The following is a 19524-nucleotide window of genomic DNA, read 5'->3' on the forward strand; positions in this document are numbered from 1 at the left end:
GCTTAGTACAGTGCCTGGCAAATAGTAAGCGATTAACAAATACCAGAATTATTACTATTGTCATTATTATTATAAGGACGTTTCCGGGGTCAGGAATGCCAGAATGGTACAGAGGATCAGGTTGAGTGTGCCAACTAAAGGAATTGTTTTCATACCGGAAGGGAGAGAAGGGGCTAGTGATCTATGTTGCTTTGGGAAGGGGGAAAGGGTGTGGAAGAAATTTTGGTCTAGGAAGAGGGAAGGAGGGTAATAGGGATAGAGCAAAGTAAAGTCCATGGCTACCATGATCCAAGATTGGTTAGGGGGCTGTATAAGCAGGATATGGAGAAAACTAAAGAATGTACCCCAGATATTACTGATAGGGTCAATATTTGTCCTTCCTTGCGCATTCACTGCCCCTTTTCTCTTTTGACCAGAGTTGATTTGATCAGTTTTTTATTTTGATCAGTCTTTTATTTTTATGTTGGTAAAATGCAAACTTCCCAGAATACTTGGCCCCCCTAAGATATGATGGATCCAGGTCTAGAAAAGTTTCTTTCATACAAATGACAGGCACAGTAGTGTCCCCTGTGTAGGAATGGTTCCATTCTCTGTCCTTCCCCAAACTTTTCCTGCACAATAAGGCTAGCTCATTTCTCCAGATAATGATGTTTATGCCTCCCACTGTGATGATGGGTTAATGGTAAATTGGAAGGATGCTGTTTCAAAGATGGATCAATCAATCAATTGTATTTACTGAGTACTTACTGTGTGCAGAACACTATACTTAGCACTTGGGAGAGTACACTCTTCCTCCCTTCAAAGCCCTACTGAGAGCTCACCTCCTCCAGGAGGCCTTCCCAGACCAAGCCCCCCCTTTTCCTCTCCTCTTCCCCTCCCCATTGCTCCCCTGCTCTGCCCTACCCCTTCCCCTTCCCCACAGCACTTGTATATATTTGTACATATTTATCACTCTATTTTATTTTTATATATTTATTACTCTATTAATGATGTGTATATAGCTATAATCCTATTTATTCTATTTATTTAGCCTTTCTACTTGTTTTGCTTTGTTGTTTGTCTCCCCCTTCTAGACTGTGTGCCCATTGTTGGTTAGGAACCGTCTTTATATGTTGACGACTTGTACTTCCCAAGCACTTAGTGTGCTCTGCACACAGTAAGCACTCAATAAATACGATAGAATGAATGAATGAATGAATACACTATAACATGACCCACTGCTCAGAATGGTTCCCTGACAGTGTACCAAACCGGTGTTTGTTTTTTGGCGGAATCTGATTATCAGAAGAAAATCTAACCCCTTTCATTTTGTTAAGGGAGTCAACAGTCTGGAAAACCTTAAGGCTGCTGTGACCCTCTCAGAATTCCACTCCCAAGGAATGTAGAATTATCAGGGTTTCCCTGTCAACCTGGAAAGTTGCAGAGAAAGTGATTCTTATGAAGATGAGTCGTAGAGATTGCATCATCGGAAAGTATAAGTTATTTTAGGTGTTTTCCATGTCACAAACAATTCCCAAAGAATCCATTAACAAAGTAAAGAAAAAAACAGAAGAGGGAAATCTAAGAGAAATAGAACAAAGGATAGTTTGCACCCCAATTTCTGAAACAATTATTCCTGATATTCTATTTTCTAGGGAAGCAGTTTGGCTAGCGGAAAGAGCACAGGCTTGGGAGTCAGAGAACTTGGGTTCTAATCCCGGCTCTGCCACTTAGGGTTCTAATCCCGGCTCTGCCACTTACTGTTGTGTGACCATGGGCAAGTCACTTGACTTCTCTGTGCCTCAGTTCCCTCATCTGCACAATAGAAATTCAGTGCTTGTCTTCTCTCCTACTTAGACCGTGAGCCCCTTGTGGGACCTTAATTATCAAATGCTTAGTTACAGTGCTCCGCACACAGTAAGTGCTCAATAAATATGATGGAATGAATCCTATGCCTATTCAGAGCTTCGTATAGTGCTTGACATAGAGAAAACACTTAACAAATACCACAATTATTATTATCGAAATTACCAGTGTGGCCAACTATTGATTCAGTAAAGCTAGAAGAGGTGAACAAAATGTACAATGTACCCCAAACTCTTATTAGGTTCATCTATTCTTTATTGCCTAAGCTTTTGCAATCCAACTAAGGGGCAGCAGAGAACATGGAAACTTTAGGAGGGTTACACAATCCTTAGAATTAAATGAACAAGATGGGCTGGCTGCTGTTGTAACTGGGTTTTCACAGAACCCCTCCTGGACTTTGCCAATGATTTTCCATAAAATCAACAGAGGCCTTGCCTGAAATATTCCATGTAGGATTCTCTTTGTGAAAGGCTGATTCCAAAAGGTTGCTACAATAGTTCAAAGCAATTACTGTTGCAAGCGTGAAGCAAGGTTAAAGAGAATTCCACGCAACTAACTTTTTCTTGGGTTATTAAAGGTTATGAACTCCCAGAGCTCTGATCGGCATTTTCCATTGTGAAATAACCTGAGGCTTGTTTTGTTTTCCACAGGAAGGAGTCATTGAAGAAGATACAGTTGCTTATAAAAACTGGGTGAAGACAGGCACCGATGTGTACCGACAATTCTGGATCTTTGATGTGCAAAATCCGGAGGAAGTGAGGGTTAATAGTTCAAAAATCGTGGTTAAACAAAAAGGTCCTTACACATACAGGTAGCTGAAGTCTGTCAATTACATTCATGCTTACTGGCTTAACATCATTTCAGTATCTTGCTATAACTTCCTGTCAATGGTAGATGCTATCTCTGTCATTGCTAAAGTTGACATAGTGTTGCTTCAAAATGTCTTGTCCATTTGGCAGAAAAGGATAATAGCTCCTTCCCATGTGCAAACAGAGAATTAGAGGTTGAATGTTTGTAAAATATTTTGAACTTAGTGAATGAAAATCATTCATTCAGTCATATTTGTTGAGTGCTTACTATGTGCAGAGCACTGTACTATGTGCTTCTTTTCTCAATGTCAACTGGGAAAAATATATTTGGATGATACCACAGGGTAAGCTATCCAAAGGTTTCAAATTTCTGCTTTCAAAAAAAATCCACCATTCCTTCATGCCTATTTCTTTCCACATGCTAAATATCTATTAGAGAGCATTTTGTACCTTGTCCTTTGCTCATGGAAAAATAGTCCATATCACCAAATTTGGACTTAACAAATACCACAATTATTTTCTAAGTCCTCCAGTTCACCACATTCTAACAGCTCACCTCAACCAAATCACTGTTATGGCTGTGGCATTAACTGGAAACTGGAGGGTCCCAATCTAGAATGGTATCAAATATGTCCTTTAAATATATTGCCCTCTTCTTCATGTCTGCCCTCTTTAGCTTAGAGCTTGCAAAAGGCTTATTTGGGGAAGAGGAGGACAGTGGGCATATATTTAGTTGAATTTCAACTGATTGGGCTGTGTAGACAGACACTAAAGCAAGTGTAGTTTAATGCTGGGACTGAGTTAGAACTCATAAGTTAAGTTGAATGCACTATTCTGTGAAAGAGCTTTTCCAAAAGCATGGTAGGAATCATTTACATCCTTCCACATACCATATAAATGGCTTCTAATATAATTTAGTATAAAAATGTTAGGGCTTTATTTTCCCACTCTTCTATTAATCACCTAATTCACCTGAAACAAATGAAATAAATGATTCACACAGCAGCTTTCTTACCTGCCATTAGTCTCACCATAGTCCAGTGAAAAATCAGAGACATAGAGAGGGAAGTGACCTGAAAATCACTCTAAAAGTGAGAGTACAACAATGAGATGCTTCTGAGTGCCTTATATGGGAAGTCCACAAAATCATACCACATCGTTTGCTAAATGACTCTTTTCCCCACTGGGTACTTACAAAACACTCTCTTATTAAATCCTCAGCTGCCTTGTACCTAGACGAGTAGTCCAGTTTTAGCTCCTTTAACCATTCCTTATCATTCAGTTCATTCCCTTAATGGAATGGGCTCTCATTAGCCTTTCTTTCCTTCCAGAGCTCCATAGGGAGGAACTCCATTAGGGTTTCAGAAATCTCGTGGTTTAGAGTCCTGAGTTCCTCGAATCCAGATCTCCAATATACAGTGACCCAAGGAGCCTCTGACTCCTGCCTTGGGTTTTCCTGAACCTGGGTCAGGAGGGGTGACCTCCAGATCCATATCTTTGATGGAGGAGGATTCCTGAGAAAAAGATATTGTCTCCATCTTGCCCTCAAAACACACACACACACACACACACACACACACACACCCACACCCCCACACCCCCACACACCCACACCCCCCCACCAAGTGTGACTTTCTGCTTCCTATATACAGAAAAAAAGTCTCGCAACCAGCCTCCTAACACTGAAGAACCTTGTCAATCAAGAAATTCTTCCTTATCCAATCTAAATCCCCTTCAGCTTGGTAGAGCCAAAGGGAGGCCCATTCTAAAGAAATTTACAAAGCCAGAAGTATCGCAAACCTTATCATTATCCCTATCCATGTCCTTTCCATAGTCGAAAAGAAAGAAAAATTTAGATTAATTAAGGTATTTGTCAGGTGCTGACTATATATCAAGTACTGATATATAAGAGAAGCAGCATGGCTCAGTGGAAAGAGCACGGGCTTTGGAGTCAGGGGTCATGGGTTTGAATCCCAGCTCTGCCACCTGTCAGCTGTGTGACTTTGGGCAAGTCACTTAACTTCTCTGTGCCTCAGTTCCCTCATCTGTAAAATGGGGATTAAGACTGTGAGCCCCCTGTGGGACAACCTGATCTCCTTGTAAACTCCCCAGCACTTAGAACAGTGCTTTGCACATAGTAAGAGCTTAATAAATGCCATTATTATTATTATTATTATTACTGCTCTAAGTGCTAGGGTAGAGGCAAGTTTATCAGCATGCACTCAGTCTCTGTCCCAGCATGGGGCTCACAGAAGGGAGAACAGGGAAATATCCAGCTTAAAATATATATTAAAATAAGTAATGTTTTAAATGAACTCGGAACACTACATTTCCTTTTAGTCACTGCCATCTTTTGGGTAGTCTTTGCAATTACATGTTACTCCAGTGAATTTGCATACTGCTGTAAATCAAGGTTGTTTTTTACACAGGTGTTTTAGGAGATTGTTTCACAGTCCTGGCATCAGTCTTACTGAGATAATTTCTTCTCTATTTCCAGTTGTGCTTTATGATAAATAGAGACACTGTGGCTTTCAAAGTGCCATTTCTCCAAGTAATAATAATAATACAGTAATAGTGATGGTATTTGTTAAGCGCTTACTATGTGCCAAGCACTGTTGTAAGCACTGGGGTAGATACAAGGTAATCAGATAGTCCCACGTGGGGCTCACAGTCTTAATCCCCATTTTAGCGATGAGGTAACTGAGGCACAGAGAAGTTAAGTGACTTGCCCAAAGTCACACAGCTGACAAGTGGCAGAGCTAGGATTAGAACCCATGACCTCTGACTCCCAAGCCCGTTCTCTTTCCAGTAAGCCACAAAGGATCATGTCGACAATCAATCAATCAATCAGTAGTATTTATTGAGTACTTACTGTGTGCAAAGCATCTATAGGCTCTAAAAAAAAACTACTTTCAGAAAGGAATAAAAAGCCACTTATTTTTAATCTCTTCTTTCTTCAGATTGTAGTTTTTTTAAATACCTACCATGTTCTAAATGGAAGGAAATAGGAGCATTCCTTTAAATTTAGGAGGATAAAGAGCAAGTAGTCTATTTTCCCTTAAAAGCAAATGTTTGATAGCACTGTTCAACAATATCATTTGTTTACTGCATTGTGCATGACACAGATTGGGAAGCAACATAGTCTAGTGAGAAGAGCACAGGCCTAGGATTGGAAGACCTGGATTCTTATTCTGGCTCCACCACTTGACTGCTATGTGACCTTGGGAAAGTCACTTAATTTCTCTGTTTCAGTTACCTTATTTGTAAAATGGGGATTAAGATATAGAACATGGACTTTGTCCAACCTAATTACCTTTCATCCTCCCCAGCCCTTACTACAGTGCCTGGCATATTGTAAGCAAGTTACAAACAGCAGGAAAAAAAACAAAACAAAACAAAAGAATGACAAATGCTTGTCTACTATCAGATTGTGAATGACACAGTAATAAGTACCATGTCTTGTCTATTCTTTACCTTCCAGCCAAAAATTACTATTTAGTGATTTACCTTTAGAACTTATCTCTCCATATTTTGACTAAGGGCATTTCTTTGTGTCTCCAAACACAGTTTATCTGTATCAGAAAAAAATACCAAAGTGTGCTCTTTATTTGGAAGATAGCCCAGCCAACAGAGGATGACAAGAAACATAATTTTTGATATGTATATTTTCCTCTGCCTTAGTTTTTGACAAATGATCATAATAGAGTATATTAAATCTTGATTGTCATAACTCTAGAAAAAAGGAAATCATAGAATATTTATGGTGCATTGACATCTTTTTAATTTTCATATTTATGCCATTTTGTAAAGTCATAAAACATATGAATATATTAATTCCCTGTATTTCTGCATATTTCATTTAAATACAAGTCAGGTATCTAGAGACACTTAGAAATATATAGATGTGAAATACTCTTCTGTTTCATTTCCTACTTCTGCCTTTCCCCATCCTTTTTGGATCTTTTCTCCAGAAAGTATGTTACCAAAATATTCTATAACTTTTCCATTTTCAGGGTCCGATTTCTGCCCAAGACAAATATTACTAAGAATCCTGACAACACGATATCTTTCATGCAGCCTAATGCAGCTGTCTTTGAACCTTCTATGTCAGTTGGGTCTGAAAATGACACTTTAACAACCATCAATCTTGCTGTCGTGGTAAGTAGAAATGGCTATGATAGGATTTGAATTTGACTTCTGAAGGAGAGGCTCATCAGATGAAAATTAGTGGAAGAAAATGAATTAAGAGCTCAAGGCAGTTAATATCCATCCAAATAGCCTGCATGTTTTGATAAACTACTTTTATGTGGTTGGAACTGTGTTCATTCTTCTCTGCCCGGGATTGAATTACATGCCTGAAAGAAAGACTAGCCTAAAAAAAAACCCACAAAAAACTTTCAGTAAATTAAGCACATGCTATGTGCCAAGCACTGTACTATGTGCTGGAAAAGATACAAATTAATCAGGTCAGCCCCTTTCCCATAATGGGCTCATAATGTAAGAGGGAGGGAGAGAGGACACTTAACCCTCATTTTACATATGAGGAAACTGAGGCACAGAGAAGTTAAGTGCCAAAGGTCCCATAGCAGTCAAGTGACCAAGCCGAGTTTAGAACCCTGATCCTCTCAGGCCCGTGCTCTTTACACTAGGCTATCCTGCTTCTCTTTCCCTCATCTCCTGCCTAACTGACAAATCCTCTTTCTGGTGCCTCTCCCCTACCTATGGGGGCCATCCATAAGTGCTATTCCTAACATTTTGAAATGATCCTTTGCAGGCCGCACCTGCTTTGTATACAAATGCCTTTGTCCAGAGGCTATTAAATTCATACATCAAGAAGTCAAACTCTTCCTTGTTCCAAACCAGAACTGTGAAGGAACTCTTATGGGGCTATACAGATCCATTCTTGAAATTGGTTCCCTACCCTGTTGATACTACAGTAGGAGTGTTCTATCCGGTAAGTACCAAATGTTCTGGACAGTATCATTAGTTCTGTGGGGGTTTTGGTAAAGGGTAAAAGGGCATTGGTTTGAATAATTAGGGCTTTTTCCCTCATGAGCATGTCTTATTTTTTCTAATTTCATCCATTGGTCATTCGTGGAGTTTTTAACATTATGATAAAAGCTCAAGAAATGATCACAGATTAATAGAGAGGATCCAAATGGTTCATTTCATGATCTATCTAGGAAGGTGCAAATGTAAACATGTTGGAAAAGTCAACGCTGATCGTACATGTAAAATATTCATGGTTCTTGTTTTTAGAGATTATGTTCTATACAAAGCAGATACTCAATCAAGTGTGATAGGATGGTGGGAAATAAATGTGAGCTCTGGGTAGTATGCCTGTAAAATGACTCCTCATGCTGAGTAAGGTTTTGCCTGAAACTCCATCCCAGACCTTCTTATCCTACAGCTTGCAGCTCAGCCCATCCTGGCACATAGCACTTGATAAATACTGCAACTATTTATTATTATTAGTATTAGTATTAGTATTATGACCCTCCTGAAACCATCTCCCTTACAGAAGGCCTAATCTAATGAATATCTCATTTTCCTTCTTCCTCTCAGTTGTAGTTTATCTAAGTGGTTCTCCCACCTATTAGATTGAAAAATCCTTGAGGACAGAGATCATGCCTACAAATTCTATTGTACTATCCTAAACCCTTATTTCAGGGCTTTATGCACACAGTAGGCACTCAACCAATGCTCTTGTTTGTTTTTTTTTTACAGTACAACAACACAGCAGATGGGGAATACAAAGTCTTTACTGGGAAAGATGATATCAGCAAAGTTGCAATAATTGACACTTACAAAGATAAAAGGTATGTCCTTCCCATTGAAGATCTTCAATTTCTTAGTGGTTGGTAAGAAATGGAAGTTGTTCCTCCAGAATGTTGTGTGGATTGAAGATATCGGTAAATTTAAGAGGGTTTTGGATGATTATGGAGTTCCATAAAGGTCATCAAGAAGGAAAATTGAGGCCGTAGAGCAGAGCTGGTTCTAATTTGCTGGGACCAACAATCTAAGGGAATTGCTTCCTAGTCTCACAAAAGTAGATACTCCAGAGATAGAGGCCGAGATAGTACGAGTGTTTGGAGTCCCAAGACACAGCCATATTTCATGGGGTGGGGTAGGGAATTGGGAGCATTAAACAATTACCTTCCTCTGCAGTAATTCTATGCTTTACACCTCCCTTTATGGGCGTAAGTCTGGGGTTGGGAGCATTAAGCAATTACCTTCCTCTGCAGTAATTCTATGCTTTACACCTCCCTTTATGGGTGTAAGTCTGGGGTTGGTTTAAGAACTTGGAACCAACCAAAGCCTTCTGGACTCAAGCTGGGAGCAGTAGACAACCACACTCTTCGAACACATTGTTTCCTCCTCAACAATTCCCTGGCCATAGTTTGGGATGTTAATTAGTATATCCATCTCATTTTTCATGTTCTTTCAGAGATCCATCCAATTAATTAATCAGTGGTACTCTTTGAGCACTTACCATGTGTAAAGTAATGTACTAAGGGCTTGGGAAACTATAGTACAAACTAGTTGACAAACGAGATCCCTGCCCACAAATAATTTACCACCTGCAGGGATTGTAAACTCCTGGTGGGAGATAACCTATCTCCTACATCAGTTATCTCCCAAGTGCTTAGTTCAATGCACTGCACTCATTAAGCACTCAGTAAATATAAATTCATTGATAAAATTATATTTCAGGGTCTTATGGAAAACTTGCACTGTATAACTCATCCATCCTAACTCTGCAGATGTGTGCACAGCTGTCTCTTCCAACACGTTCTAACCAAATAAGGTCACGATATCAGATGAACATTCCCTAATTCCCTAGCAATGTTTGAGTTTAAGCATGTAGTATACATGTGCTATGGCAGAACCACATGTCTCAACAAGGTCATATGACTACCCAGCCTTTTCCCTCTAACCACTCCTGAGAAGAGTGGATCATTTGAAATGCAGAAGAAAAGGGAAAATATAAAATATTATTCAGAAATGTTCAGTGGTAACTGGGACTTCCTTTTATATTTTAGAAATCTCTCCTACTGGCCAAGTTATTGTGACATGATCAATGGTACAGGTAAGCTAACATTAAGAATTTCAATGTATTTTTTGAAAAGATTGTATGGAAATTAAGTTATCATCTAGAAGTGCTATTTCAGGGAAATAATGAAAGCTGCAAATTTGCCATTGTTTAGTGGTTTTGTAATTACTTGAAAAAATGCCTAACCCAGCAACAGCACTAAAGGGATCTAAAAGCTTCTGCTGCAGTCGTTAAATATCACACATCTTTTGTGAACACCTTACCAAAAATACACTAGGACAGAAAAAAGGTGAAATCTAGATAATTGCACAGGGGAGAAGATCTATTTTCATTTGAGATTTGAAAAGAAAGGTAGTCCCGGAGAAGACACAAGAAAAGCAGTGTGGCCAAATGGATAAAGCACAGGCTTGGGAGTCAGAGGACTTGAGTTTCAATCCTGGCTTCAACACTTGCCTGCAATGTGACCTTGGAAAAGCCACTGAAGTTCTTTGTGCTTCAGTGGGGTCATCTGAAACACTGGGATTAAAACCTCCTCCTTCCAATTTTAGACTACAAACCCTATGAGGGACAGGGATTATAACAAACCTGGTTATCTTTTATCCACCCTGGTGCTTAGTACAATGCCTGGCACACAATAAATACTTGACAAGGATCATTAAAAAATGAGATAGACTTTGGAGGGTAGGTTGACAAAAAGAAGGGAGAGAGATAAAAATGTAAAAAAGACAGCATTCTGTGATTACTTTGGTAGCTTTTTAATCCTTCTGTCTATCCAGAGAGCTGGAAACTTTGGCTTTAGTTCATAAGAACCTCTATTTCTTCATAAGGAAGTAAGCAAGAACCCATATACCTGCCAATTCAGAGACATTAGAGACAGAACAGGTAGATTTTCACTGAAGTGCTAAAAACAAAGGTACTGACACAGTTGATGTTGCAGAGAGTTAACAGAGAAGGAAAGCTGCTGTTGAAGTGAAACATCTGGATTAAGAATTGAGCAACAGCCGTGAAATAAATTAAGCCTACAGTGTTGTTCTATTGTGATGGGGACAAGAGTAGACATATCCATTGTGATCCTAAACAATGCTGAAGGTTTTGTTTTTCCCATTCTGTACGGGTTGGAGCTTGGCCAAAAACTGCATGGGTTTTGTGCTGAACTTTTGCTTGCTGTGCGAAAAAACCCAAACCTTATTCCACTACAACTATTTGGGCAGCTCTAGCCTCCTACACAAGCAGAAATGGAGGAGCGTGAGGTTCTGTACTCAGTTGTCAAATATTTCTTCTTTTACTTAAGAGAAGGATGTTCATTTTTGACCATACTTGGGGGTGCAGTGTTTAAGTCCCAGGTGCAGATGCTCAGTGGTTAGGGGCTGAGAATATGAGCAAGTGAGGGCAAAATGCCTTACAGCTCATTGTAGTCAGGTGAAAGGAGAAGCCAGAAAACTGGACTTCAAAATGAGCAAGGTAAAGAAGCAAAGGGAACAGGAGCACAAAATCAAGAATCAGTCCCTGCAGGATGTCTTCTTAGTAACAGCACTTAGGGGACCCAAACTGAAGGAAACAAAAGCTTATAGCTGTTTTTCTCCTCTATGGCAAGCACCTCCTCTACCAGCTTAAACACATTTGAAGTTATATGGAAAGAAAACAAGAATTTTTTTGACATCAACTTGGAATAATGTATATTCATTAAAGTAAAAATGCACTGAATTGTAGTTCAGTGCTGTTGGCCAGGGCAAGACTTTGGCATCCATTTGTGAGGTGGGAAGAAAAAAGAAGAAGGCTGATGTGTATGTAGTTTCAATTGGAAAAACAACTTTTCCACAAGTTCAAATTTACCTCCTGAAGGGCAGAGTGATGATTTCCAGAACTCCTTGCTGTGTGTTCTCATTGAGAAGCACATATAATTTTATATAATATATCATTTATTTATTTTAAGGATTAAACCACTGACAAATGAGCTCTACTTTATAGAGAAGCAGCATGGCTTAGCACAGGCCTGGCATTCAGAAGGTCATGAGTTCTAATTTCACCTCTGCCACTTGTCTGCTGTATGACCTTGGGCAAGTCACTTTACTTCTCTGTGCTTGTTACCTCATCTGCTAAATGGAGATTGTGACTGTGAGCCCCACCTGGGGCGGGGACTGTGTCCAACCCAATTTGCTTGTATCCACCCCAGTGCTTAGTACAGTACCTGGCACATAGTAAGCACTTTACAAATACCATTATCGTTATTATTAGTAGTATTATCATTATTTCCTGATTGATGTAGCCTGACTTAATGGGCCACCGTCCCATACTCCTGACAAAAAGTGGGATGAAAGCCACCTCATTCTCTAAATCCTGTAATCAACCGGTGGTTTTTTTGAGCTCTTACTGAATGCAGTGCACTGTACACAGTGCATGGAAGAAAACGGTGGGATTGGTAGATATGATCCCTGCTCTCAAGGAGCTGCCAGTTCAGTGGGAAAGACTGACAGACACATAGTGGTTGTTTAATTCACTTTAATCGTAATGCAACTTCTCCTCAGCTTTGACTGTAGGACCAAGCTAAGCATCTATAAGGGTGAGTCATGCTATGCTCCTACCCCAATCCTTTAATCACATCAACCTCTGGTAGGTCCTTGCTTTAAAGGTGGGATCTCATGACATAGGAGTGTTCTCTGCCCCTCTTGCACCCATGGAAGGGCATTAGACAGTCAGTCAGTCAATCGTATTTATTGAGCCCTTTGTGCAGAGCACTTTATTAAGCACTTGGGAGAGTACAACGGTAAATAGACAAATTCCCTGCCCACAGGGAATGTGGACAGTACATAGCTTACAGTCTAGAGGGGGAGATGAACATTAATATAAATAAGTAAAATTACAGATATGCACGTAAGTGCTGTGGGGCGGGGGTGGGAGGATGAATAAAGGGAGCAAGTCAGGGTGTTGAGGAAGGGAGTGGAAGAAAAGGAAGGGAGTTTAGTCAGGGAAGGCCTCTCGGAGGAGATGTGTCTTCAATAAGTCTTTGAAGTTGGGTAGACCTTATTTGGGCAGCAAGGGGCCCATCAGCCTATGATGCGGCCACCACCCCCAAGTTCTGTCGTAGGTTTGCAAGAGAAAGATGAGAGGAGGAAGAGATCCATGAAATACTAAAATGAGGATTGGGCTTCATTTTGCAACAAGAGCAGGATTTGAAGGAGAAGCATGAGATTTCATGATATGGAGCTGGATTCAACCTATTTAAAGTTGAGCACAGAGGTGCATAGTTGTGGTATTTATTAAGCATTTCTAACTGTGTGCCAAGCACTGTGATAAGGGCTGAAGTAGAGGCAATTTAATTAGTTTGGACACAGTTCTTGTCCCATTTGGGGCTCACAGTATAAAAGGAAGGGCAGCAAATAACTATCCCTATTGTACAGATGGGGAAATTGAGGCACAGGGAGGTAAAGTAATTTGGCTCAAGTCAAAAAGTAAGTCAATGGCAAAACTGGGACTAGAACCCAGGAGCATGCAATAATTTATTTGAATACTCTATTTACAATTATGTTTACTTTTGTCTACCCTGTTGAAGTGTAAGCTTCTTCTGGACAAGGAACATGTGTTTTGTGTTCTTTCCAAGCACTTAGTACAATTCACTGCATCAGAACTCAATAAACACTATTTCTACTGCTGCTACTAATATTACTACTACTTCTACTACCTCTTCTGACTCCAACTCTTCTGACTATGCTCTTTCCATACTGTCCCACGTGCCCCTTTTACACTTCGAAATTTTCTTTTCTAACCAATTTTTTTAAGTTGCAAATACAAAATATTTTTTTTTCAAATGTTCTATGTTACAGATTAAGTTTGAGCTCAGTTAAAGTACAGAATTGTATAGCTCATAGTTTATGGTCTTATGTGCCTTTAGATGTACCTCAGACTATAAACCATCACTGCTTTCTTGTGATAGCATTTTCCAAATCTCAGTAGAAAATCCACATTTGATGAGAGTGATTTCCCACCTACTCTCTCACTATTTCAGTAAACCTAAAATAGCCTCCAGGGCAGGGAAACATTAACAGAAATATACAGGCGCTCCTAGGGAAAATTAGCAGCAACAGAGATGCTTAGTTAGAAGAGACATTAACTACCCTGCAGCCAAAGTGTTTGTTGTTTTCAAATTCAACAACCTCAATTAATTAGTTTCCACTTCATCTGTTGTTGTTTTTTTAACAATACATGGCTTTTACTCTTCCTTTCCAAGGGCTTAACTGTATCTCCATACTTCTCATTTAATCTGTAAATGAAAAAGGAAATGGTAAAATAAACTATTTTAAGAAACTGTAAGACATTTCATAAAGGATAAGAAAAAAAACCTTAAGGATCTTTTCATTTTCCCATTGTGGGGGAATTCTAGGTTATTCTCCCAAAGTGGACATTTCTCATGTTGTCTGCCAGGTGAAACCACAGTCACATTGTCTTTCTTTTTATTTCAAAAACAGATGCGGCTTCATTTCCTCCATTTCTGAAGAAGAACCAGATTTTGCGATTCTTTTCTTCTGATATCTGCAGGTAAGACTTCTACTAAAACAACCAACAAATTTGTTATGTTTACATTGGTTCAAGTCAGTGCTGACCTTTGCTGCGGGAGGTCTTTAAACCCTAAAAGAGTCAGAGATCAATAAGAATCATTCACCTATGAGGGTAGATGGAGCAGATGGCTCAAATCTTTGAGTAACCAAAGGATGATGCTAGGAACCTGTTTGCTGCATGAAAGAATACCAGAGATCATCACTCAATCTTTTTCTTTTTTCTTCGTGTATTTGCAAACTGCTTGGGTAGTCATTTCAACCTTTTAATGCCAATTCATAGGTCTTCTTGCTTCCAGTCACTCTCCTCTCCAGTCCTTGCTTCACTCTGCTGCCTACATCCTTTTTTAAAAACACCATTTTGTACTTCTCTAAGCTCTCATTACAAACCTCCAATTGTTTACTATTCCACTCCACAGCAAGGAGAAATTATTGATTGATTGTTGGCTTCAACACATCCAGGGTTCTACCTCCTAGCTATCCATCCCACCTAGCACACTTTGTTCCTCTCAAGCTGACCTACTCAGTGTGCATCATTTCATTCTCTCCTGCTGCTGACCGCTTGCTCATATCCATTCCCCTTCCTTTTCCCCACCATAAAAGCCCGTCTGAAATTGTATTTTCTCTAAAAGACCTTCCCGATTAATTTCTAATGTGCCCAGAATATACCTTGCACTGTCATTTCAGTAATTCTGCATCACTTAGTGTTATACTCACAATTCCCTGTAGCATTTAGGTACATATCTTAAATACTCTAGATAGTAGGCCTTAACTCATGTTCATCATCTCTTTCCCTTCTTTCTGCAACTTTTTAATTATTTTAGTGGCTGTCTCCCCGGCTACATCCTCAAAAGGGCTTTGAAGGCCAGGATCATGGATATTTTATTGTACACTCTCAAGTGCTTAATACTGTGTTTTGCACACAGTAGGTACTTAAAAATATTACTGATTTATTCAACTCAGTAATTGATTATTAATCTTTCTGCTACTCTTAAAAATGTACCTGAAACGTACTAATGGGGAAGATACCAGATCATCAAATGAGACATGGTACCTATCCCATAAAGGGATCAGTCTCTATAGTAGTGGGGGCAGACAGGCATATACAACAAAAGAATAAAATGAAACCAAAATTCAAACAAGTTAAAATTCAACAATAAAAGCATCAGTAGCAAAACTATGTCAAATGCTACACTTGGTTCTATAACAAATGGATTATGCTTTTAGCAAACCCCATGTTTAAGAAAACTCTGAGTACAATATTCACCTTGACCAATGCTACACACATACCTTCAACTGTTTCATCCAACACCACATTGTATTCTATTCTGACAACTGTGTGCTTTCAGAAGAAAATAATAATGATAATAATGTGATTAATTTTGCACTTAGTATGTGCCAGACACTGTGCTGAGCACTGGGGTTAGATGCAAGATAATAAGATTAAACACAGTCCCTGTTCCATGCAGGTCACACATGGAAGCAAGAATTTTATCCTCATTTTACAGGTGGGGAGACTGAGGCTCAGAGAAGTTAAATGATTTGACAAATGTCACATAACTAATTATAGGAAGGGAAGGTGATCTTAATTCTGTCACATTGTACTCTCCCAAGAACTTAGTACAGTGCTGTGCACATAGTGAATGTTCAGTAAATACCATTGATTAATTAATTGGTAAGTGGTGGAGCTGGGATTAGAACCTCTTGCAGTCCTGTCCTCTTTTCACAACACCCAGCTACCTCCATATTTTCTGGGCAACATGGTATGCAAAAAATCCATAATGAAAACATGATAGTAGATGGGGGTCTTGTTTTGAGTATTCTACCATTCCAGGCAGAGTCCTGGATGATAAATTTAGAGAGAATCTACCACATTCTTTCCATAATGCTCAAAGAAACCTGTTTCTTGTAGTTTTCCACTGGAAAGCCAGTGGTTTCTTGGCTGTTAGCCTCTCCCCATGGACCTGAGAGCCCTGGTACTTTGGAGGATTTGGGGTGAGAGGCCTGTTCTCTGCTCCTGTGGCTCCTGCAGTGTTCCATAATAGGACAGTAAGCGCTCAGTAAATACGATTGAACAAATTGAATGAATGACAGACTTTGTTCTGCAAAGAAAAGCTTGTGAACCATTCATTCAATGGTATTTATTGAGTGCTTACTGTGTGCAGAGCACTGTACTAAGTGCTTGGGAAGTCACTGACCTAGAAACAAGCAAGCACATAAAAACACAAATCCTGTGTCTAGTTAACATTATGGAATGTTCAAAAGTCTCCTGAATTTCCAGCATCTGAAGCCAAGTGGTTTCCTTTCACGTCTAGATCCATCTATGCCAATTTTGAAAGTGAGATGAACCTGAAAGGAATTCCCATTTACCGGTTTGTACTACCTCGGTTGGCCTTCGCATCTCCTGTGGAAAATCCAGACAACTACTGTTTCTGTACTGAAAAAATTATCTCCAAGAACTGCACTTCTGCTGGGGTGCTAGACATCAGCTCCTGCAAACAGAGTGAGTTTGTCGTGATCCGTACAAACCACGGTCAGATTTCAGCATTGTGCCTCTGAGACCTCCCTCTGCTTCTAACAGACCCATCAAGGTGGGGGAATTCAAACACGAGACCAAGAGCATGCAAACAGGACACAGAAGTCTGTTTCCCAAGGGATCTTTTAGGCAAAGCAGGATCAGACAATGAAACAAAGCGTAATAATAATCGTAGTATTTGTTAAGTGCTTACCATGTCTCAAGCACTATATTAGGCACAGGGGCAGATATAAAATGATCAGGTCCAACATGTGGCTCCCAGTCTAAATAGGAGGGAGGACAAGTACTGAACTGTCATTTTACAGATGTTGAGGGAACCAAAGCACCAAGTGACTTGCCCAAGTTCACATAATGGACAAGTGGCAGAGGTATAATTAAAACCCAGGTCCTCTGACCCTCAGGCCTGGGTTCTTTCTACTAGGCCATGTTGCTTCTCTTCATCATCCCATAAACAGCTGTTCTATGAACAGCCTTTCTATTTGATTCACACACAAGTATTCCCTCTACTCGTTATGGTACGAGGACAATGCTAAGCATACTGTATAGTGTCCTGGACACAATAAGTACTCAAAAAATACAATTGATTGACAATACACAAATAAGGAGACCAAACTGTAGTTTGAGGGTTTTTTTTTAAATGCTGATCCTGTATGTCTTAATTGACGAAACAGTGAAAATGAACAATGTCAGTTTTATCATTCATTCCCAGTAGCAGACGGATAGCTTGATTGTATTGTTCCTTAACTATTACTTACTGAGGTGACTTTCAGATGGATCCCACTGGGATGAAGTTCAAGTTAAAAGTCTGTCAGAGTGTATTGCTTTTCCTCAAGTGGCGTTCCTTAGTTATCCTTATTTTGCTGTAGGCAGACGTGAGAAATTTTCTTTCAGTTGTTGAATTATTTTTGCTTTCACAGGGAATTGCTGGATAAAGCAATCATCATGATACTCCATCATGATAAACTGTTAGGTTTAAAGAAAGATTAAGCCAGGAGCATTTTTCTTAATCTTGTCTTTGATATAGCTGTATGATATGTCATTTTCATTGGTGCTTCAGTGAGGATTGATAGAATTATTTAAAACAAAGTGGTATAGGTCAAGTGAGCTACACATGTGAACTTTAGAGTCACTGAAGATAACTACTTTGCCAAAGCCTGTGGCAGGAAATAGTAAATGGTATTATTCATGATAATAAGCCTTGGAAAAGCCACCCCTAAACTCTAAGCAAACACAAATCAAAAATCAATCAGGAAATCATATTGATTGAGCACTTACTGGTTGCAGAGCACTGTAAGGTAAAAATAAACAAACTAGTAGTTCTTGTGATTACCTTATCCAGTTCCAGAACTCTGAGTTTCTTAGTTCACCTGCAATAGTTAAATAAACAACAAATACAACACATAATCCTTGAGCAGCTAAGAACTCCATTCTGGTGTAACTCCCTAATTCCAGGCTAATATGATGAAAACATTATCTCAATCAATTAACCAATCAATAATTTTTCTGTAACCATGCTTAGAAGCTGCGGAACAAAAACTAAATATTGTGGGTCACATTCTTATGTTCTCTTGATGACTGGCATGAAAAAGGTACTCAAAACTGTGCAATGCACCATCAGGACAGCAGTACATCTTTTCAGGTCTTTCTTTGGTTTAAGCATTAGTCAGGTTTTCCCTATCAATTACATTGAGTATTTTTGTGCCAGAGTTTATTGGAAGATCTGTGTGGCAAGAAAAACAAAGTTCATTTCCAAATAATTATCTTTCTGATTTTTTTTTTTAAAGAGAAGCCAGTGTACATTTCTCTTCCCCATTTTCTTCACGCAAGTCCCGATGTGTCAGAGCCTTTGGAAGGTTTGAACCCAAATCAAGAAGAACATCAGACCTATTTGGATGTTGAACCTGTAAGCTAAATGTTACTGAGGATACTATATATTTGTGTGTGCGTGAGAAAGTATGAGTGTGTGTGTGTGCGTTTATATTCAGGAAGCATATTCATTCATGAGAATTATAATTTATTGAATGTTTCACACCCTCATTCTGAATATCTGAAGCTTCCCTTTCTGGACAAATTTCATTTTTAAAAATATTATTTTAAGTTATTGTCCAATATATGAAATTTGTGCAAGGACCTTGACCTATGTCTAGAAGCAGCTAGGCCTACTAGAAGGAGCACAGAACTGGGAGTCAGGAGGCTGGGTTCTAATCCCAGCTCCACCACTTGTCTGCTGTGTGATTTTGGGCAACACCCTGAACTTCTCTGCATCTCCATTTTTTCATCTGCAAGATTTTACTTACCTCAGAGACTTTTAGGAACTACTACTAGGGTTGCTGAGGAAAGACTTCCCAGGATACATTTCTCTTGGGATGTACAATTAGAGGTGCCAATTTGGGGAGACCCATTATCACCCCCAGACATTAGACCAAGGGACTGAAGCCATCAGAGCCATTAGAGAAGCAGCATGGCTTAGTGGAAAGGGCAAGGGCTTGGGAGTCAGAGAAAGTGGGTTCTAATCTGGCTCCACCACTTGTCTGCTGTGTGACCTTGGGTAAGCCACTTAACCTCTCTGTATCTCTGTTACCTCATCTGTAAAATGTAGATTTAGAGTGTGAGCCCCATGCGGGACAATCTGATTACCTTGTATCTACCCCAGAGTTTAGAACAGTGTTTGGTACATAATAAGCGCTTAACAAATACCATTAGCTCATCAAATAGCTCTAGGGAAAAGTA

The 19524-nt window shown here is 39.5% G+C and overlaps 1 protein-coding gene across 5 annotated transcripts in view; it reads left to right on the forward strand.

Moving 5' to 3' along the window:
* The window catches only part of CD36 (CD36 molecule), an 83829-nt gene that overhangs the window by 59631 nt on the left and 4674 nt on the right, over positions 1 to 19524 (forward strand). For all 5 annotated transcript variants that reach the window (XM_038741122.1, XM_038741125.1, XM_038741121.1 and 2 more), the window contains 8 exons: positions 2496 to 2656; positions 6668 to 6812; positions 7429 to 7608; positions 8382 to 8473; positions 9698 to 9744; positions 14172 to 14241; positions 16574 to 16761; positions 18579 to 18697. In XM_038741122.1, coding sequence (XP_038597050.1) covers positions 2496 to 2656; positions 6668 to 6812; positions 7429 to 7608; positions 8382 to 8473; positions 9698 to 9744; positions 14172 to 14241; positions 16574 to 16761; positions 18579 to 18697 — 1002 coding nt within the window. The remainder of the gene's footprint in view (positions 1 to 2495; positions 2657 to 6667; positions 6813 to 7428; positions 7609 to 8381; positions 8474 to 9697; positions 9745 to 14171; positions 14242 to 16573; positions 16762 to 18578; positions 18698 to 19524) is intronic.

Source organism: Tachyglossus aculeatus, assembly GCF_015852505.1.
Source record: "Tachyglossus aculeatus isolate mTacAcu1 chromosome 12 unlocalized genomic scaffold, mTacAcu1.pri SUPER_6_unloc_1, whole genome shotgun sequence".
NCBI classification, from domain to species: Eukaryota; Metazoa; Chordata; class Mammalia; order Monotremata; family Tachyglossidae; genus Tachyglossus; species Tachyglossus aculeatus.